Consider the following 23,726-nt stretch of genomic DNA (forward strand, 5'->3'; position numbering starts at 1 on the left):
CTGTTGCTTCCTGACTTGCATACAGGTTTCTCAAGAGGCAGGTCAAGTGGTCTGGCATTCTCATCTCGTTTAGAATTTTCCACAGTTTGTTGTGATCCACACAGTCAAAGGCTGTTGGCATAGTCAATAAAGCAGAAATGGATGTTTTTCTGGAACTCTCTTACTTTTTTGATGATCCAGCAGATGTTGGCAATTTGATCTCCAGTTCCTCTGCCTTTTCTAAATCCTGCTTTTGTTAGGTCCATATCATTTCTGTCCTTTATTGAGCCCATCTTTGCATGAAATGTTCCCTTGGTATCTCTAATTTTCTTGAAGACATCTCGAGTCTTTCCCATTCTATTGTTTTCCTCTATTCCTTTGTATTGATTGTTGAGGAAGCCTTTCTTATCTCTCCTTGCTACTCTTTGGAACTCTGCATTCAAATGGGTATATCTTTCTTTTTCTCCTTTGCCGTTTGCTTCTCTTCTTTTCTCAGCCATTTGTAAGGCCTCCTCAGACAACAATTTTGCCTTTTTGCATTTCTTTTTCTTGGGGATGGTCTTGACCACTGCCTCCTGTACAATGTCACGAATCTCTGCCTATAGTTCTACAGGCACTCTGTTTATCTGTCTACCCTTGAATCTATTTCTCATTTCCACTGTATAATAGTAAGGTATTTGATTTAGGTCATACCTGAATGGTCTAGTGGTTCTCCCTACTTTCTTTAAGTCTGAACTTGGCAATAAGGAATTCATGATCTGAGCCACAGTCAGCTCCCAGTCTTGTTTTTGCTGACTGTATAGAGCTTCTCCTTCTTTGGTTGCAGAGAATATAATCAATCTTATTTTTGTATTGACCAGCTGGTGTGTCCATGTGTAGAGTCTTCTCTTATGTTGTTGGAAGAGGGCGTTTGCTATGACCAGTGCGTTTTCTTGGCAAAACTCCATTAGCCTTTGCCCTGCTTCGTTCTGTACTCCAAGGCCAAATTTGCCTGTTACTCCAGGTAGCTCTTGACTTTCTACTTTTGCATTCCAGTCCCGTATAATGAAGAGGACATCTTTTTGGGGTGTTAATTCTAGAAGGTCTTATAGGTCTTCATAGAACCATTCAACTTCAGCTTCTTCAGTATTACTGGTCAGGGCATAGACTTGGATTATTCTGATATTGAATGTGCCTTGGAAATGAACAGAGATCATTCTGTAATTTTTGAGATTGCATCCAGGTACTACATTTTGGACTCTTTTGTTGACTATGAATGGCTACTCCATTTCTTCTAGGGGATTCTTGCCCACAGTAGTAGATATAATGGTCATCTGAGTTAAATTCACCCATTTCAGTCCATTTTAGTTTGCTGATACCTAAAATGTCAATGTTCATTCTTGCCATGTCCTGTTTGACCACTTCCAATTAGCCTTGATTCATGGACCTAACATTCCAGGTTCCTAGGCAGTATTGTTGTCTACAGCATCAGACTTTACTTCCATTACCGTCACATCCAAAACTGGGTGCTGTTTTTGCTTTGACTCCATCTCTTCATTCTTTCTGGAGTTATTTCTCCACAGTCACAGAAAACTAACCAAACTGATCACATGGACCACAGCCTTGTCTAGCTCAGTGAAACTATGAGCCATGCCATGTAGGGCCACCCAAGATGGATGGGTCATGGCATAGAGTTCTGACAAAACATGGTCCACTGGAGAAGGGAATGGCAAACCACTTCAGTATTCTTTCCTTGAGAACCCCATTAACAGTATGAAAAGGCAAAAAGGTTGGACACTGAAAGATGAACTCCCCAGGTGGGTAGGTGCCCAATATGCTACTGGAGAAGAGTAAAGAAATAGCTGTAGTAGTAAGTGTTTCAATTATTCAGAAGATAATTTAAGATTTAAACTTTTTTTAATTTAAAATTTCTTGGACTAAACCATTTTTTTTTAATTTAGGCCCAATTGCATACCCTGTTTTTCTAAATAATGACTTTAGTTCAAAAGCCAGTGCATCCCTTCAAGACTAATATATTTTGCTTATTTTTTTTATTCCCTAGCATAAAAATTAGTGTCTAGTTTAAATTGAAAATCACTAGGTTTTGCCAGCATAATACTGCCTTTTTTAATACGGACTCATACTATCATTTAGAAACTAAGATCAATTTAGAAAATTCCTCTATGCCTACAGGAAATAATATAGCTCAGAATACACCTGTAATCAATCATTAATCTATATGGTAGATGTATAACAGGAAATATGATGTCTTAGCCAAAGGATCTTTAGTTCTGAGTCCAATATGGGAGTTTCCAAAAAGAGGAGAGTAACTCTGGAGCAGGTTTCTGAGTCTGACAATGCAGAAAGAGCCTTAAAGGGAGACCAGAAGGATCTCTCTGTACAGCCCAGTTGCACAGGCAGAGGAGAGAGAGACAATGCATAGGGAGAAAAGAAAGAAATGAAGGTTTCCCTTCCTGCTCCCCAAAGCTGCATTCACAGGGGACTCCGTGGAGGATGGAATATAAGGATGCCAGCACACAGCTAGAGATGAGCCAGACTCCCCAGATATTCCTTACAGGATGCAGACGCCTCAAGTAGGGGCCATAAAATTGGACCCTGGAATGTGAGCACTCAAGCTGAGACTCTTCTCTTTCTCCTCATGTTCATCTCTAGCTCGAATGGTTGACCTCCTTTGGAGGGCAATTTTCACAAAGGAATAAAAGTTATCACTGCCATACTGAATGAGAACAATCAGAGAAACACAAAAATTCATTGAAATATGGATACCGAGGGGCTCCTCAACAACTCTTGAAACATGTATCATTCAAATTTGTGCCTTAGATGAATAACATATTATTACATGGTCTTGTTCTCCGAGGAGGCTTACTAGCCATCAAAACTACAAATGCTAAATCTTATGCCAAAGATTTCATAAATGCGTGCATGCATTCTGAGTCACTTCAGTCATGTCTAACTCTTTGCTAACCGGTGGACTGTAGCCTACCAGGCTTCTCTGTCCATGGGATTCTCCAGGCAAGAATACTGGATTGGGTAGCCATTTCCTCCTCCAGAGATCTTCCACACCCAGCCACCGAACCCAGGTCTCTAATGTCTCCTGCATTGGCAGATGAGTTCTTTACCAGTAGTGCCATCTGGAAATTCCATAATGTATATAAAATATCTGAACACAAATGCATACAGACTTAAGCAAACAGTGTTAGAGGGACCCTGTAAAGCAGTGAGTGCTTTTCAAACTTCTCTAATACCACAACCCAGCACAGAATCTACCTTTTACTTTGCAACCAAGGGCACACAAATATACACTCAACAAACAAGCAAAAATCATGAAAAATAAGTATCTTTGTTATGATGCGTTGAAACATTAACTGAAGAATATTACATATCCCAAGGCTGAAGATAATTAAATTATAGGAACATGTATAAATGATAAGCAAATTGGTTAACTGATTCCCCATCATCAGAAGAGAAGACAAATCAAGAGAAGTAAAACAGTCACTTATTCTCCTTTTATTCTTTGAAGACAGACTACTTTAAGGAATGACTGAGTCCTAAATATATGAGAATAAACCAAAACATTAGAATTCCTATTTCAATAACATTTTCGGAATTTTCAATGTTAAATGTTAAGTGGGTTAAGGTTTAAAATGTTCCTATTACAAAGTTTTCTTTATTCATTTCTACTTTATTTCAAAAGAAACCAGCAAAAATATTCATTTCCACCATAATTTACGAAACTATAGTTTTATGAAGAGTTCTATCATCTTTTGAACAATTCAACACTTTATTATTTACAGAACTTCTAGTTCTAAAATATTTCTACATACAGTACACTCTTCACTGCAGTAGATTTTGAAAAAAAAATAATAAAATGTATGCATTCATAAATCATTGAATTTTTATTTTTTCCCAGTGATTAAAAGACTCCGTAAACAAATGGAATTTTAAAACATTTAAATCTAAAGCTGCTGCTGCTGCTAAGTCGCTTCAGTCGTGTCCGACTCTGTGTGACCCCATAGACGGCAGCCCACCAGGCTCCCCTGTCCCTGGGATTCTCCAGGCAAGAACACTGGAGTGGGTTGCCATTTCCTTCTCCAATGCATGAAAGTGAAAAGTGAAAGTGAAGTCGCTCAGTCATGTCCGACTCTTCACGACCCCATGGACTGCAGCCCACCAGGCTCCTCTGTCCATGGGATTTGCCAGGCAAGAGTACTAAAGCAGTGAGTATTAAATACCTGACACTACTCACTGACTTGTTTAAATGAACAAATTTAAAATATATTTAAAAGCATGCTATTATTTAATAAAAATATTTACTTTTAAAAAAGGGTTTAATCTTTTGTGTTGTTTTTTTGTTTGTTTTGAAGAGCAACACAGTGGTAACTTCTATGTTAACAAAAACAAAATTGAGAGTCAAGCTTTTATTTTCTTCTAGGTGAATCTCCCAACTATCCATTTCATTCACTCAAGTCCTAACACTAAAATGCTGAAAAACACAGGGGAGTCTGTGGCCCAACTTCATGAGGATATTAAAAGGGTGAGAAAGCCCATGCAATTATAAGGGTCAAGAGAAAAGCATATTAATAAAGCTTCAAATCTTATATGTTAGCAGTAGAATAGCAACCAGCAGTTGGTATTTTTAATATTTAGAGTCAACGACACTAATTCTTTAATGTAATGACCGTCTGCCTTTAAGCACTGTTACACTAAGCCAAAGTCACAGTCTTAACTCCACCCATGCTCTGCTCTGGTTCAACAATGTAATCTTTACATATTGTGTATATTTATTTATTTATTTAACAAGAGAAGTTCACCTTTAAACTTTCTTGACCAACCTTAACTTGGCACCAACTCATCAATTAATTAACTCTTAACAGATTCTTCTAGATATGACTGCCACACAGATATTTCATCTTCCTGTTAACTGGTAATTATGCACTGGCAAGAAAAACAGTGTTTCTTTCCAATTATCCCAGAACTCAGTGATTATTTAAACTTGGCTAATTAGCATTAGAGGGCTGTACATCTTCTGGGCAAATTGTGCTTGATAATCCCTATTAAAATATACATGGTGGTTGTTGACTTGTAACAAGAAAAAAAAGTGGCAGTTCAAAGGGTATTAGATACCGGACCAGGCAAACGGGGGCCCATTAAAATTTTCCCAACTGCTCTAATGAGAATGCCGAGGGTCATTTCTGCCTAATTTACCATCTGTTTGGTTTCTGGCATGTGTCTCTAGTGTGAAGGGAGTGTCCTGAAGCCCATTTGGCTTATCACAGTGTAATCCAGTAGTCTGAAGCAATTTCAGTTGTTTAAAGTGGCACATTAAATTCAGAACCTTACACATGTGAATGGAAAACTTTTAAATATAAAAATGATGTCACATATGGAGTTTCCTGATTTTTTTTTTAAATACAAGCAGGCAATACTCAAAGAGATTCCATATGCATTCTGGTATCTGCTCTCTAGTCACCCAAATGTTATGATAATTGAAAAATATGTACCTAAATTTTTAGGCTCCATCACCTGGAACACACATTTTAAAAACTCAGATTTGCATTAAGGCAGGCAACAGATCCCTAGATGAGGCACCGATACCACTGAGAAGATAATAGGCAAGCCACAAATGGGAAAATACTTTTACAAAACATACCTCTGATAAAGGACTGGTACCCAGGATGTATTAAAACTCATATAACTCCAAGATTTTAAAAAAAAACCTCAATTTTTAACAGAATGAGCAAAAGATTTTAACTTGACAAAAGTGGCCAATGAGCACATGAGACAGTGGTCAACATCAGTAGTCAGCTAGGAAATGCAAATTAAAACTACAACATGATACCACAATACAGGCACAAAAATGGCTAAAATTAAAAACAATAATGATGTTTTATATAGGTGAAGATGCAAAGCAATTGCAACTCTATTACTAATTTGGTAAGAGTGTAAAAAGGTATAACCGTTCTGGAAAAGATCTGGCAGCTTCTTATTAAATGAAAACCTTACACTACTAAGTATTTATTCAATAAAAATAAAAGCATACATTCACAAAAAGACTTATACAGGTATGTTCATATGCAGCTATGTGCACAACAACATATAGTTGGATGCACAATAACCATAACAATAAAAAAATAGAAAAGCAAAAGAATGCTAGTCAGCAATAAAAAAGAGCAAGCTACTGATGGATATATGAATAGTTCTCACAAATGTTGTGTCTAGAGAAGCCTTATACAGAAAAGTACATACTGAATAAGAGCATTTACAACAGTTCAAGAACATGCAAAATGTATCTCTGGTGGAATAAAATAAACATAATTGCCTCTGGGTAGTGGGAGCAAAAGTTAGTGGAGGAAAGGGAACTTTTTGGGATTAAGGTCTGTATTTTGATAAGGGTTTGTGTTACACAGATGTGTAGATTTATCAACTCTCTTTTCATGTATCCTTGAGATTTATGCATTACACTGTATACAAACTTGGACTTCCCTAGTGGCTCAGATAGTAAAGTGTCTACCTACAACGCGGGTTCAATGCCTGGGTCGGGAAGATCCCCTGGAGAAGGAAATGGCAACCCACTCCAGTACTCTTGCCTGGAAAATCTCATGGACTTAGATCTTCCCTGTAGCTCAGATAGTAAAGATTCTGCCTACAATGCAGGAGACCTGTGTTTGATCCCTGGGTCAGGAAGATCCTCTGGAGAAGGGAATGGCAATCCACTCCAGTATTCTTGCCTGGAGAATCCCATGGACAGAGGAGCCTGGCAGGCTACAGTTCATGGGGTCCCAAGAAGTTGGACATGACTGAGCAACTAACACTGCTGCTACTGTATATAAACTTTATCAAGGTGGTGGGTACTCAATGTAAAATTCTTTCAACTTTGATGTATATGTGAAAATTTTCATAAAATAAAATGTTAAAAGTAGATTGAGATTACTTCCAATTTCTATACTTTCTAAAATAACATCAACTCATTAGATGAGTACCTACACATTTTATAAAACCATGTAAACATGACCGATAGCATTTCTGTCACCAATTGATTTGGTCACATCAACTTTGCACATGGGGGCGTAGATACCACTGCTTCTGTGTTTCATTTTTGTGCTTCTACCAATGTGCCTATCTGCTGGGTTCCCTTTAGTAACCATATGTTTGTTTTCTATATCTGTGAGTCTATTTCTGTTTTGTAAATAAATGTCAACAAATAAGTGGATAAATAAGATACTGAATATCCATACAATGGACTATTTATTTAGCCATATATAAGCATGAAGCACTTAATTTTTTTAATATACTTCAATATGGATGAACTTGAAACCATAAGTAAAAGGACCTAGTCACAAAAGGTCATATATCATTATTTATATAAAATGTCCAGAATAGCTACACAGACAGAAATTTAGTGGTTCTCATGGGATTGGAGGAGGGGTGATTTGGGACTGACTGTTAATTTAAGATATAAGGTTCTTTCTGGGGTGATAGAAATATTTTCAAATTAGTGGTAATGGTTGCAGAACATAATGAATATACTAAGAATCACTGAATTGTACACTCTTAAATGGAAAGTTTTATGTTATGTGAATTATAGCTCAAAAAGAAAAACAAACAAAAAGCATATTAAAGATTCCAAGAAGCACTGTTTACCTTTCTTTAACCAAGATTTTTTTTTTACTCTTTTTCCATGTGAGACCTATTAGTATACAAGGAGAAACTAGATGTTCACAAGAAACAGTGTGGGAGAAGCTGCTATCAACACAACATTTTAAAATTCATTCTAAGATGTGGCTGATACCATCTTCTTGTTGAAAACTGCAGCAAGAAGGAGAAAAAAGGGAGGGGAGGGCTAGGGGCTTAAGGACAGACTTCACCAACCTTATCATTGGTCTAGAGCTGGTCATTTGTCCCATTCTGTAGAAGCAGAAAGCCAAATCCCAATTGAATTCTTTTATTAATAACAGATTTCTCTCCATTTTCATTATTATTGTTAGAAATGCTGTTGGATCATTGAGGTTAAATGTCAGGTTAAAAAGAATCTTCTCCTAATGCAAATAATTATTTTAAACAAAGAATAATTAAGGATAAACAAAACATCTTTCCAGAGCCTGATGTCTGATAGCACCATTTATTTTACTTTTAACTTGCTATTTACTAGAGTTCACTGGGAGAGGAACTTCCTGAAAGACAACCAGAAATAACATAATTAACTAGATAATAACAACAACATGGTTCTGATGTATGAAAACACATAGAAAGAAGAGCAGGAGGGGAGCTCACTCTGGACTTTTACCAAAATATTAACAATTTTTGCTACTCTGTTTTTCAAAACTGGCAACTCCCACACTATCAAGTATCTTTCCATTCAGACATTCAGAGTCCTGAAAACAGTAATTTAGTTGTATGCTTGTTTCAGAGAGCAGCCTACACATCTATTAAGCCACATGCAAAACTTAGCATCAGAGGGTTGAATATAAACCACAGAACAGAAGACAAGAGTGAAAACAGAACTGGCATTCTGTGAAATGCCTTTATTGGACTCCTACATCTATTTTCAAATTCACATGTTGTATTCAGAACTATTTCCTAAGCAATGCCAAGAATTTACTTTCACTTTTTAAAAATACTTCCAAGATTGTCATCAGAATGATTTTCAGGAAGTCATAATATTCTAAAGTTATTTTAAATTATTCCTAAATTTAGCTGCTAGGAAAAGGTCAACCTTATCCAAGAGTATTTAAAAATCAATTACTGTGAACGTGAAACATAAACTCATGTATCATTACTTGGATACCTTAAAAAAGGACTGGAAAACCTGAAAAGGAAACTACACTAGAAGCTAAACAACCACTAGACCAGCTGTTGTGAAGTTTTTTCCCCTAAGCATGTACTTGATCTTGTCTCTGCTTAAAGTGGACAGACTGACAGGCTGTGAAAAGCCTCACTCTCACAGAAAAATAGTTTTCTCTTATTAGCACACACTATTACAAAGTGGCTTGAAAAATTATTATTTAATGGCATTGAAACATGTATAATATTACATGTGAAGCGAATCGCCAGTCCAGGTTTGATGCAGGATACAGGATGCTTGGGGCTGGTGCACTGGGATGACCCAGAGGGATGGTACGGGGAGGGTGGTGGGAGGGGGGTTCAGGATGGGGAACATGTGTACACCCGTGGCGGATTCATGTTGATGTATGGCAAAACCAATACAATATTGTAAACTAATTAGCCTCCAATTAAATGAATTTATATTTTAAAAATTATTATTTAAGAAAAAGAGATAAAAGTATTTCTGATTCTGCTTTTATCCAGTGAGCAGTAAGACCTCATTTACAGAAACAATTTTACAGAGCAATAAGACCTCATTTATCTTCCAGAATTATTGTTAAAAACTTAGGTATGAGAAAGTACCTCCACATAATGACCTACTGCTCTGTCCTTGTTGTTTAGCATTCAGTCTTTGGGGCAAATATTTTCTTTAATGAGAGAAATAAGGTTATATTTGCCAAGACAGAGGAGTCTCTTTGCCAATAATTTTTAAACACTAACAGACAAAATTATAACAATTTCAAAATTCATAACTTATACAGCACAGTAGCAACTTTTACTAGAATCTGCTCTAAAAATATGACTTTACCAATGTTTTTATTTGTGAGCAGCCAATTTACTGTGTTCCTGAGCACACGGATTTGAGTAAGAATAAGGAAGAGAACAGAGCTTAAAAGAACTCCTCTTCCTTAGGGATACATTTTTAAAGTACCTACAGTGATCTACTTCATGGGAAATAGATGGGGAAACAGTGGAAACAGTGTCAGACTTTATTTTTTGGGGCTCCAAAATCACTGCAGATGGTGACTGCAGCCATGAAATAAAAAGACACTTACTCCTTGGAAGGAAAATTATGACCAACCTAGATAGCATATTCAAAAGCAGAGACATTACTTTGCCAACAAAGGTTCGTCTCGTCAAGGCTATGGTTTTTCCAGTGATCATGTATGGATGTGAGAGCTGGACTGTGAAGAAAGCTGAGTGCCGAAGAATTGATGCTTTTGAACTGTGGTGTTGGAGAAGACTCTTGAGAGTCCCTTGGACTGCAAGGAGATCCAACCAGTCCATCCTAAAGGAGATCAGTCCTGGGTGATCTTTGGAAGGAATGATGCTAAAGCTGAAACTCCAGTACTTTGGCCACCTCATGTGAAGAGTTGACTCATTGGAAAAGACTCTGATGCTGGGAGGGATTGGGGGCAGGAGGAGAAGGGGATGACGGAGGATGAGATGGCTGGATGGCATCACCGACTCGATATACGTTAGTTTGAGTAAACTCTGGAAGTTGGTGATGGACAGGGAGGCTTGGCATGCTGCGATTCATGGGGTCGCAGAGAGTAGGACATGACTGAGCGACTGAACTGAACTGAACAGTGATTTCTGGGCACATATCTTACCAGGGCTGAATTTATCTACCTAGAATATGTAAACTGTCCAGAGAAGGCAGACAAGTTAAATAAAGAGCTATGAAATGGATGAATCATAGGTCAAGTGTGGGGATTTTTTAGTTTTTTTATTTGCTTGGTTTTTTTGTCATTTATTTGCTCTTTGCCTAAAGGAAAGAATTACTTTTAAACAAACATACACCATTTTCAATTATATAAAAAACATTTGAAGTTATGCAAAGTGTTACATGTATATAGCAGAAAACCTTTAATCACCACACTTGACTAGACTTTAATCAAGTCTATTCTCTTCAACTATGTTCCCAAAAAATTATAGGGTGACCATTTTTTAGTCATTATTTTTTGAAAGATCTAAGAAATAAAATAAGAAATTTACTGTACATTACATTGTATCATTACACTGTATGATCATTACATGTATCATTATATGTACCATTACATTGATACATACATGTATCATTACAATGATGATTACATGTATCATTACATTGACTTGCTCCTATGATATGAAGATGAACTGAACAATCTCTTGACAATGTTTCTACTCTCTTGATTCTACAGAAGGCCCTTAATCAATCACTCTCCTATCTGAAGGCACTCATGTCTGCTACCTCCAGGAGAGAAAGGAACAAAGTGATGGGCAAGATAATACATTTTTTTAGGATCTCTGATAATAAAATATACATCTGTTCCTACAGTCTCAAGTGTTTGTACAGATGTGTAGAGATATAAATACATATGTAGACTTGGAAATATCCTCAAACTTAAAGACAGTAATAGTTTCTCTCTCTTGTCCATACCTGTCCACTTGTGCACATATTAATACATGCATTTTACTAACATCAATGCTAGCAAAATACCTTATAAAGATTCAAAGATTTTTGTTATTAATTCAATAAATACTTATTGAGCACTGGTTATGTGCCATGAGAGTGAAGCTGACTAGACCATCTCTCATCCTCAAAGAGATACAAAAGTTTTTAAAGAAGTAAATTCAGCAGATTGTTAGAGATATCTGGTGAAGGTCGGAGGGTGGAGCATTGAGGAAGGAGCAAAGAGGTCTATGAAGGCAGGGACCAGAGAGGAACAGAGAGGAAGGGTCACATGGACTCAGTAGAGGAGGTGAGTCAGGACAGTGGCCTTAAAAAATGGCAGGATGTCTGCCCAGCAGACAGAGCCAAAAGGAATTCCAAGCACTATAAACAAGGTCGAAAGTAGCTAGGATTTTGGAACAGTGTGTGGGCTACCATGATTGGTGCATGGATATGCATGTGTGTATGTAGAGGGAGTAGGTGACTGGAAAGGAATAGAAGGAGGCTGGGAAGAAACAAGAATTAGGGACAGATGGGGCTAAGCAGAGAAGGGCTTTTTAAAAGTGAAGTTTATTTTGGTTGTAGTAGAAACCAATTCAAGCTGGCTCAGGCTGTTAAGTGGAGTTTAACAAGTGGCTATAGAGCCAGGTTTGGATTATGGCTTTACAACTCCTTATGTGTCACCCTGGGCAGGTTACCTGCCATCTCTGTACCTTTGCTTCTCTATCAACAAAATGAGAATAACTATAGTAGGATTTTTGTTCAGATCAAAAGAGTTAATACCTGTAACACATCTGGCACACACCAAGTGTTTGATAGATGTTAGCTATTCTTAATTGTTTGTTAGAGCCCAAGAATATCTGAGCCTGATGGGAAGAAAGCCTAAGATAAGAGCTTGGAAAGCTCTGACACCTCAGGCAGCATTCCGTCTCTCTCCTTCTCCTATTTCTGCATGATCTTCCTCTGAGCCACTGTGGAAAACAGCTGCTCAGAGCTCCCGAAAGTTTATATCTGCCTTGACTGAGCTCATGAAGAGTTGGACTGTGATTGATGAGTGTTAATTCTAAATTCCTATACTAGTAAATTTGATTGACTCAGCTTGGCTTTAAAATTGGGAAAGGAGCACCACAAGGCTGTATATTGTCACCTTGCTTATTTAACTTATATGCAGAGTACATCATGCGAAATGCCAGGCTGGATGAAGTACAAGATGGAATCAAGATTGCCAGGAGAAATATCAACCTCAGATACACAGATGATACCATGCAAATGGCAGAAAGTAAAAAGGAGCTAAATAGCTTCTTGATGACAGTAAAAGAGGAGAGCGAATAAGCTGGCCTGAAACTCAACATTAAAAAAACTAAGATCATGGCATCTGGTCCCATCACCTCATGGCAAAAAGAAGTGGGGAAAATAGAAGCAATGACTGATTTTATTTTCTTGGACTCCAAAATCACTGCAGACGGTGACTGCAACCATGAAATTAAAAAGACACTTGCTCCTTGGAAGGAAAACTACAACAAACCTAGAGAGCACATTAAAAAGTAGAGACATCACTTTGCTGACAAAGGTCCATATAGCCAAAGATATGTTTTTTTTCCAGTAGTCATGTACAGATGTGAGAGCTGGACCATAAAGAAAATTGAGCACCAAAGAACTGATGCTTTCAAACTGTGGTGTTGGAGAAGACTATTGAGAGTCCCTCAGATTGCAAGGAGATCAAACCAGTCAATCCTAAAGAAAATCAGTCCTGAATATTCACTGGAAGGACTGATACTGAAGCTGAAGCTCCAATACTTTGGCCACTTGATGCAAAAAGCCGATTCATTGGAAAAGACCCTAATGCTGGGAAAGATTGAGAACAAAAGGAGAAGGGCGTGGCAGAGGATGAGATGGTTAGATAGCATCACTGATTCAATGGATATGAATTTCAGCAAATTCCAGGAGATAGTGAAGGAAAGGAAAGCCTAGCATGCTGTAGTCTATGAAGTCACAAAGAGTCAGACACAACTTAGCAACTAAACAACAGCAGCAGCAGCAACAGTTTGGCTTGTGTACCCCATGGTTTAATCTGAGGCCAAAGTGATAGGGTAAAAACAATGCCATCGTAACCTATCTCCCTAGAATGGCAAGAAGAAGGGCAAAGGAGTCACTCATCTTGATTTCCAACCATTTTCAAGTCTGAACCATAGAGAAAGCTAAGTACATGTGCATCTTCAGAGCTTTTACAGCTGCTGATGAATTACTTAAGGAATTTGGTGGTCTTTTGCCTTACACTGTCCTTAAACATTTCCAATTTGCACAGCCCTAACTCCTGGCGTGCTGCGATTCATGGGGTCGCAAAGAGTCAGACACAACTGAACGACTGAACTGAACTCCTTTCAAGAATCTGCAAATAACCAATTGTGTTATATCACTATAAAAATGTAGTATATCCATACAATAGAATTACGACTTAGAAAAAGGAATGAAGATACATGCCACAACATGAATGAACCTTGAAAATACCAAGCTAAGTTAAAGAAGCCAGATACAGAGCCATATATTGTACTTGAAATATTTAAAATAGGCATGTCTACAGGGACAGAATGCTGAGCACTGAAGAACTGATGCTTTTGAATTGTGGTGCTGGAGAAGATTCTTAAGAGTCCTTTGGACAGCAAGGAGATCAAACCAGTCAATCCTAAAGGAAATCAACTCTGAATATTCACTAGAAGGACTAATGCTGTAGCTGAAGCTCCAATCCTTTGGACACCTGATGCGAAGAGCTGACTCACTGGAAAAGACTCTAATGCTGGGAACGCCTGAGGGCAAGAAGAGAACGGGGTGACAAAGAATGCAATGGTTGGATGGCATCACCGACTCAATGGACACAAGTTTGAGCAAACTTGGGGAGGTCGTGATGGAGAGGGAATGCTGGCGTGCTGCAATCCACGGGTTCACAAAGAATCAAACACAATTTAGCGACTGAATAACAACAAACAACAACAGAGAGACAGAAAGTAGATTAGTGGTTGTCAGGGACAGAGGGGAGGAAAGAATGGTGAGTGAGTGCTAATGGGGGTGGGATTTCCTTTGCAGGTGATGAAATATTCTGCCATTAGATATAGGTGTTAGTTGCACAACCTTGTGAATATACTAGAAGTCATTGAAAAGTAAACTTCAAATGGTAAACTTATAGTATGTGAATTACATTTTAAAAAAAAGTATCTGAGACTGGGTATGATGTCAGAATATCTGGTTTTAGTCTTCTTACCCACACTCTCTCATTCAGAGCCACCACTTGCCCTTCCTACCTGAGGGCAGGGCCTGAGGCAGGCTCCACCCAAGGTACATCTCAGATCTAAGTTCTATGGGTAAGAAATTGGGTTCATTCCCACTTCAAATTAAAGTCAGCCTCCCTCTTTCAATCTTCTGCCACTTGAACTGTCTTCTCATTCTATTTCCTATTTCAAAGAAAGAATTTCTGATTATTTTTTTAAATACCTATTTTGAGCATATATACAATACATGCAGTTGAATGGAAAATCTCACTTAACACACCCAACAACTTTGTGAACTGGCCTTTCCTATCAACCTCGTTTTACAAATGCAGACACTGAAGCTCAGGGGAGGAAAGGACATGGTCCAGGGCAGCAAGAAGCAGAGCCAGGCATGGAGCCAGAGCTGCCTAACTCCAGAGGTCACATCATGACCCCTGCACTGAGCTGCCTTTTTCCACTAACTCTTCCACTTGACCCAAATCTCATGCTCCTCAACATTTTCTCTAGCAATTTGTCAACTGATTAATTCAACAGTTATATTCATCATGCCCATTACTCTTGCAAGTGATTTTCTGTAGTGATTTATGAATTGGGAAATAACCCTAAATTCTTTGTCATATGTCAAATGTGAATCATATAATAGTATTTCTTAATGAAGGTAATGCTGGCATACTCTAATGTGAAAAATAAAGAACAAACTTAGGCTAATATCCCATAAAGAGGAAAGATGAAGGGCAACTTCATCTCTTTCAACTATATTCCTTGTACCATTTACTACAGTGGTGGTGGTTTAGTTGTTAAGTCACATATGGCTCTTGTGACCCCATGGATTATAACCCACCAGGCTCCTTTGTCCCTGGGATTCCCCAGAGGCAAGAATACTGGAGTGGGTCTCCATTTCCTTCTCCAGGACATCTTCCCAACCCAGGGACCAAATCTATGTCTTCTGCATTGCAGGTGGATTCTTTACAGACTGAGCCACCAAGACTACAGTAATTTGTTTAATTAAACTAAAGTCTTCTTCTCAATTATCTTATAGCTCATTTACCATACCCCAAAAAAGGTCATGCTTCCAGTCCCTCAGTGTGTTTAAAATTTCTTAAGTATGTTACAAAATATTTCTCTGTAAAGGGACAGAAAAAATAAATTTAACAAGATCATCTGAGTAGTTAAACTTGATTGTAGCTAGTAAACAAATATCACAATATATAGGACACTACTTAATGAAGTTGTTAGTGGCTGCCCCTTCTTTACAGATATTACAGCCTAAATATTTGCATGTATTCATAACACGTGTGTGTCTCAAACTCACACAGATATGATATCCAAAACTGAACTGTAGCTAATGTTCAGGGATGTAGGGGTCTTGGTGATAATTACAAATTTGCAAAAAGTTCTACTTAGTTTTAATGAGAAGGATAACCAAAAATTAGCTCAAATAGACCCTATATTTTTATTCTTAGTGACAATGAAACAAAGCAGTAACAAAAATTTGTGTTCTGGAAATGAAAGCTACAATCTACATCTACTGGTAAAGTACACATTTTTATTAAGTGGTGACTGTGGTGTTGGAGAAGACTCTTGAGAGTCCCTTGGACTGCAAGGAGATCCAACCAGTCCATTCTGAAGGAGATCAGCCCTGGGATTTCTTTGGAAGGAATGATGCTAAAGCTGAAACTCCAGTACTTTGGCCACCTCATGCAAAGAGTTGACTCATTGGAAAAGATTGATGCTGGGAGGGATTGGGGGCAGAAGGAGAAGGGGACGACAGAAGATGAGATGGCTGGAAGGCATCACTGACTCGATGGACGTGAGTCTGAGGGAACTCCACGAGTTGGTGATGGACAGGGAGGCCTGGCGTGCTGCGATTCATGGGGTCGCAGAGAGTTGGACACAACTGAGCGACTGAACTGAACATAAGATTTACTAAAACTTGAAGTCTTAAAATAGTTACTTTGTTTTGTAAATCTATCTCTATTCATCTAGAGTGCCATATCACTCTGGGAATAAAATCATTAAGTTCTAAAGTTCTAATACCATGCTTTAAAGATAATACTGAAAATATTAAATTTTTATGGTACTTGCTTAATCTCTATTAGAACATGATATGATTGACTGAATCCAAGAACACGTCTTGGATCTGAGCACTACATTTTCTCCCCAAACTTATATTTCATCAAATCTTGTCATTCTAGAATGGTCTTACCAAAAAATAAATTAAAAGCATAGGAAATTAAAAAAGCTTAAGTGAAAAACTGCTAAGATGACTGATGTATTAGCTGAGCAAAATTATCTAGGAATTACAAAGCAATTCATGCAGCGTCTAACAAAAGTTTAATTTATGCAGGGTCTAACAATTTGAAGTGTGGCTGCTACTCATCAGAACTGCAAACCTGATTCTCAGGTTTTAGAAAGCCAGAACACCAAAAACTAAGCAATATGCTTTTAGAGCCAGAATACTAAGTATTGAGTAAAATGAATTTCAGTGTCTGGACAAGGAACAATTTTGTATGAAAGGATATTCAAATAGCCTTTCATTGAGCAACCACAATGAGCCTTGAAGATTTACATGATTGAGCTGGAATTCAGTGCCAAAGACAAGAGGGAAGCATTTTTTTCCGGGATACACAAAGAGATATCCATAATTAAACATCAGTCCTCCCTAGGGCAGCATGTTTTCTTATATTGACAAGCAAAATGAGGTATTTCAAATCATGCGTTACTGGCATACAGTCAGCTTTTGTGTAGCTATTGTTTTCATGTATTTCTGGCCATTAGGCATTTGTCTATTTTTGGTCAGTGAGACATACATTTTAAAGAATTCTGGTTTTACACAGAAGCATATGTAATTATGCTAGAGGGATTACATTTATACAACAATATCTTAAGAGTAATCATGGCCTTATTTAGGCTGGTCATACACAAATATTATATTCAAAAGAGAGTGACTATAACTTTAGTGTAATCAGTACAACTAAAATTAACTATAAGCAAAAAAAAGGGCTTCTCAGGTGGCTCAGTGGTTAAGAGTCCACCTGCTAATACAGGAGACACAGGTTCGATCCCTGGATCAGGAAGACCCCCTGGAGAAGGAAATGGCAACCCACTCCAGCATCCCTGACTGAAAAATCCCATGGACAGAGGAGCCTGATGGGCTGTAATCCATGGAGGTCACAAAGAGCTGGACACGACTGAGCACACACATGCATACACACACATTTAACTAGTTGTGATAAGCAAGGCAAAGTAAAACATACAGCTGGGCCTAGAAAAGTACTTCTGGAATTTTTTTCCACTTATACACATATGTGCTCAGTCACTCAGTCGTGTATTGGCAGGCAGTTCTTTACCAGCTAAGCTTATCACACACTAATTCCACAATATATTGGAAAAATGCAAATAAGTCATATTTGCTTAAAATTTCATCAGTTAAAAGTGTTAGTCACTGTCCATGGAATTCTCCGGGCAAGAATACTGGAGTGGGTTGCCATTCCCTTCTCCAGGAGATCTTCCCAACCTAGGGATCAAACCTGGGTCTCTTGCACTGCAGGTGGTTTCTTTACTGACTGAGCCGCCTTAAGTCAGAGCTTAATGATAGATTATGTATTCAATAATTCTTTTGTTCTAGCTCAAAGACTGCCACATTATTTCAGTCTGATTCCTATAGCTATAAAACTATCAAAAAGCAGCAATTCTGTTACATTTTACCTTCTATAAGACTGTTCTTTTATTTTCTTATCTGTACCCTACTCAAATCTTCTCCATTCTATTTAAATTATAAAGACTATATGACTCTTAAGTACCAAAAATTTAATGTGCTTTTGTTTCCAAAATGATCATTTATCTAAAAAGACATTTAATCTTCTGTTTTCTATTATATTATTTATAAAGATTAACTGTTTAATAATTTTCAAGTTATTTTATTAAATTTTGTTTTTAAGACAACTTACCACTATCACATAAACACACAAAAAATTATTTGGATATTACTGGAACTTAAAAAAAGATCTCAATTACCTATCCATCCACATAAAAATCATGTCCTATAAAAACGCCAAGTGACTGGTGGGAGACCTGAGCATTTGATTATGGAGGTCAAACTACCATCAATAGACTTCAAGTTCAGAAGTCTCTTCAGCCTCTATATCTTAGGGTTGGAGGTCATGGGAAGACTACATGTCACTTAGCCGAACCAAAATACATTCTAATTCAAGTGAAACTGCCTTTTTACAACCTTTCAAAGTCACCATGGAAAATATCTTAAGGCCAAGGTGTCTTTAAATCATTTCTAACAATTTTCAATTCTTAGTTTTTCGTTTGGCTTACTAGCTAAAATCTGAGGCATATGATACATGCATCCTATATATTCTTTCAGTATATGTTTACAATATACTTATAAATGATACTTAATGACTCTTCTCATTTCAAGCCTCCATCTTGGCAAATAATGGTTACTTCATTCAGCCAAGTTCTCTCAAATCATCTGGAGCTATAATCCTCAGATTAATTCCACCTGAGAACTGTTTCTCTGTGTGTATGCTTCTTCCCCACCCCAGCCTGGTATAGCCAAAGGAAGTACATAGAAATCCTGGACTGAGAACAGCAGCTGCTTCAGGTATCAAGATTTATAATTGACAGGGAAGCCTGGCATGCTGCAGTCCACGGGGTCGCAAAAAGTTGGACACAACTGAGTGACTGAACAACAAGTTTTACTAAATATTTTCTATGTGGTGAGGGCTTTATCACCTCCTTTCATCTTTGCAACTGCTCAATACCTTATGAAGCAGGTGCCATTGTCATCAGCATTTCATAGATGAGGAAATTAAGCTTAGTAAGCAACGTGGCTGAGCCACATGACTAATGAAGGCTGGGGTCTGGATCTGTGAGCAGGTCTCCCCGACTGCATGGTGCACACTCTTACCCCACCCACACCCTCCACATATGCTCCTTCTGGTCCAGGCTTGGCTGACGTTAGTGTGCACCTGGACTCTTTCCTTGCCCTGTCACATCAGACCTTTAACCATTGAACAGTCTCTTTGCATGCACTCCTGGACCTGACAGTTTGTTCTCCATGCTGACAACAGAGTGATCCCTTTAAAATGAAAGTCTGTTCAAGTCACTCCTCAGCTGAGACCTTCAAAGGACCCTCTGCTCCTGGATGCTCTGGCCCTGGTCTCCTATGCAGCCTTCTCTCTTTCCCTCTTGGTTCCAGGTCAGTCACTCCAAGGTTTTCTTTTCATTCCTAGAACACAGGCAGCCTCTTCCCACCCTGAGGCCTTTGCATCTATTGTTCTCTCCTTCAGGTGTGCTGTGCCCCACCTTCCACGGGGAGCTAATTCCCTCCCATTCTTCACATCTCAGCTCAGTACAACTTCCCCAGGAAAGCTTTTCCTAACTATATGCCATTTTACTCCAGTTTAGATTTCATTTCTCTGTCACACCCTTTCCCAGCACTCAGTACATTTCCTAGCTAGCCCCTAGCAAGATTTACTATTACATATTTATATGGTCATTTAAATAATGTCTCTCCCACTTAATTAATGTAGACGAGTGGTTCTCAAAATTTAGTAGGTATCAAAATCACCTCAAGTGCTTATTAAAAAACTGAACACTGTCTCACCGCCCACAGTATCTAATTCACTGAGTCTGGAGTAAGGCCAGGAACTCTCTAGTTACAAGTTCCCAGGGATGCTCAAGGTGTGGACCCTGGACTGATCCAGTACAGTGGTTCTCAACCCTGGATAAACAGTCAAATCACCTGGGAGCCAACGCCAAGCCCTGTTCTCAGAGGTTCTGATTCTACTGGGGTAAGGCAGAACCCAGGACATCTTATCCCAAATACTGCATACTTATCCTAGAACTGTTTTTATCTAAAATTTAAATTTAGCCAGTATCCTGTACATTTTTATTTGTTAAATCTGGTGACCCTACTTGAAAATCCTACATAACACAACACATAGTATAGCATATATTTAGGTACACATATTTTATATATATATATATATGTATATATATAAAATTATAACTGACCTCTCACTTCTACAGAGCACAGTAAAGGTGGGAATAAAAAAGTGGAATTTTTAGACTTAAGAGAATTTTATTGTTTCTGAAGGATTAGACCTTAAAAGTAGTAACCAACAGATTATAAAAACTAATCTGGGATCTTTTAAAAACAGGGCAAATTCTCAATGTCAGATAATTTTAACAAGGTGATTAAATGACTTCTTGGTTTCTTTACCCTAAGGCTGTGAACCTCATCTTAGGTCAGCAGGGTACCACTGCAGCCTCAACATCATTGCTCTGACATCAAGCAGTAAAGCATCTGGGCAGAGCTCTGCTGCGACTCAACACAGAGGGGATGCTCCTTTATATATCAAAAGTAGGTAAAACTTATTTATTTAATAAATACTCTAGGAAAAATAAAACATTGAACACATGGCTGCCTTCAATAAAGAAATTCTTTCTCACATTAATGGAGGAAATCTCATAGTTTTCTAATCTCAGAGTACGATCAGAGATTTCATGTCTTACATAAATTGACACAGTAAATTTGCATTTTTGATGCTGTAAAGGGTCTACTGAATTTCAGATTGGCATGTTTATCAAGTTATGGGTAAACTACAGATTTTCAAATCTAGAACCCTCTGTGATCAGTGACCATCACATAGCCTTCTGCCTCCACTTAAGTAAACTTCCAGCTCTCTGGGTTAAGGACAAAGACTCCATATAAGTATTTTAAATTATTTTATGAATACTCAGAGAATGCAATGATTTCAACAATTATTGCTATCTTTCACTGTGTGTGATGCTTACTTGCCAAACAATATGACACTTTTCACCTACTCCAAGATTTTAAGAACTGTTTATAAAAACAGGTTACTGAATAAATGCATGGGCATCAGAATGGGCATCAGAATGAATTCCAATTCCATCAACCTAAATGACAGAACACAGGAATCCACTCAAATCCCACAGGACCAAGTGTAATAGCAGCAGTAAACAGAGAGAGGAATAGATTGGCCATCACACCAAACTCATGGTTGGTTGCATACTTATGACTTACTTCAACTTACTTAACTTCAAGCAAACATATAAAAATCACTTCAGATTTTTTCTCTGAAATAATAAATGTCAAATACTTTTAGATATTTCAAAAATAAGACCTATAACTGTGTAAAATATAGCTTACCAAACCCAAATGCATTAGACCCTCCAATGCTCTGTGAAGCCTGAACACTGGTAGACGTGTACAGTCCAGTCACCAGCAAGCCGTCAAAGAAGGTGCTTGTCGAAATTGTCACTGAAACACAGGGGAAAAAAGAAACCTCAATTAATACAGTCAGAATAATGAGATACATTTCTGAAGTGTTAGACATTGTCAAAACAGTCTTTCCTCATTATTAACAAATTATTTTTATACTATCCCTACTTAGTATTTCCTTAATATCAGAAGTTACATAGGAACAAAAAGAAACTCAGAACTCCAACGTCTATAATCGCTGGCCCTAAATTTAGCACATCAGCCCCACCTTTCTGCTTTCATTTACACTTTCCCTAGCTTTGTGCAAACTCAACAGAAAATAATGTGGTGCTGAATAGTTGCTTTCCCACCTTCACCACCACCCCTGAAGGCAGTCAAAGGCATTGCTGGAGTTTTGGCATTGTAATGAAACACTCTTATTTTTTTAACTATTCCATACTGTGGGAAACAATCTGACATCAGCTGAAAGCAGAACAGTAAGTTGTGCTGCACTTCTTATTGTTAGTCTGTGTTTCATAGATGAAGTCTTTAACAAAAGCAGGCTAATTTGCATGAAGACAGTCAGCCCTTTTCCTTTTGAGAACAAGAAAAGAAGACCACTGCATGCTTTAAGTTTTAGAACAAAGTATACAAGAGGAGTCCAAATGGTTTCATAACCAGAACATCAGGATGTTCCTGAGGAAAAAAGGGATAAATTAACTGTATCTATACACTACTTAGGTTTGGCTTCTTAAAATTGTATCTTGCTCACTACCCTAAAAGTTGGTCATAATTTCCTCCTTGAAAATAATTTTTTCTCCTGCGTTGCCTTTACTATACCAAGATGAAGTCATTTGTAGGAAGCAGCCAAGGGAAGGTATTATTATTGTGGCAGTACACAGTGTAAGACTGAAATCGCTTGCTGGCAGTAAGGAGAATGACCAGAGTCACAATAACTGTGATGAGAATGTTTATTTATTTTTTTTTTAATTAAACTCAGGAAATCCAGTGAGTAGAGCAGAATGGTTTGAAACGTCCATACCATAAAACACGTATCAACAGAAGAGCCTGACAACACATTACCCCCAAAATGGCACTGGATGTTGAAGTAAATCATCGCCACATCGTCAGATTTGAGTGCTGGCATGTAAACCACATGAAAACCATTCAGTGGGGCACTGAGATAAGTAGTTTATATGCATTATCTCATTTCATTATCAAAACATCTCTGTAGAGGGGGTACTGTTACTATTCCCAGGATACAAGTGAGGAATCTGTTGCATGGAGCAATGAGGAACCTTGCCCAGGACCATCTGATAACATCTAAACTTTTTGATGCTGTTTATCTGGCTTCTCTCCCATTTTTTTCTCTGCCTCTCTGCCCCCACCCCCCTGCCCAACTGGATCCCACAGTCGCAAACTGGCCGTGGTCAAACTTTTGTTCAGTAACCTCTTTCCCACATTATTCACATGCATTAGGAGTATTTCAAAAGCAAGATGAAAGCTATAGGAGTCAATATCACTGTTGACTAGAAAGGAAGAAGGCCAAAGGCAGCCAGGAGGTATCCCGCATGGCATGTTGGTTAAAACCTAGGCCAGATAACGGATGAGATCTGGGTCCTGGGCCCTCATATGCTGCTACCTGTTCTTCAGCAAAACCACTTTGCCTCTCAGAGTCTAAACTTCCTCATTTATAGAATCACAGCTTAGTTGTCAGCCATCTGTTTTGCTTACCCCAGATTCCCACAACTGGTTCTACTGATCCCTTCATCCTTCAGTTAGGTGAGATAAAAGGTTCTTAAACGTCCCCCTCCCATCTAGGAGTTTTAGAATTAAGTCACTTCCTGTTAAGTTGCCTATACTAACCACAGGACTCAAATGCTCTTGTCTCAGGTCATCCTTCACAGCCTGCAGAGCCTCAATGTGGATTCACAGCACCCTGCTTTTACCTACTGCCTCTAAATCCACTCCACTCCAGTCCAGCAAG

General features: G+C 38.2%; 1 protein-coding gene across 1 annotated transcript in view; it reads right to left on the reverse strand.

Moving 5' to 3' along the window:
• The window catches only part of RELN (reelin), a 553,687-nt gene that overhangs the window by 459,854 nt on the left and 70,107 nt on the right, over positions 1 to 23,726 (reverse strand). Inside the window, exon 2 of the mRNA XM_055590184.1 lies at positions 21,689 to 21,799. Coding sequence (XP_055446159.1) covers positions 21,689 to 21,799 — 111 coding nt within the window. The remainder of the gene's footprint in view (positions 1 to 21,688; positions 21,800 to 23,726) is intronic.

Source organism: Bubalus kerabau, chromosome 8 (genome assembly GCF_029407905.1).
Source record: "Bubalus kerabau isolate K-KA32 ecotype Philippines breed swamp buffalo chromosome 8, PCC_UOA_SB_1v2, whole genome shotgun sequence".
Taxonomy (NCBI): Eukaryota; Metazoa; Chordata; class Mammalia; order Artiodactyla; family Bovidae; genus Bubalus; species Bubalus kerabau.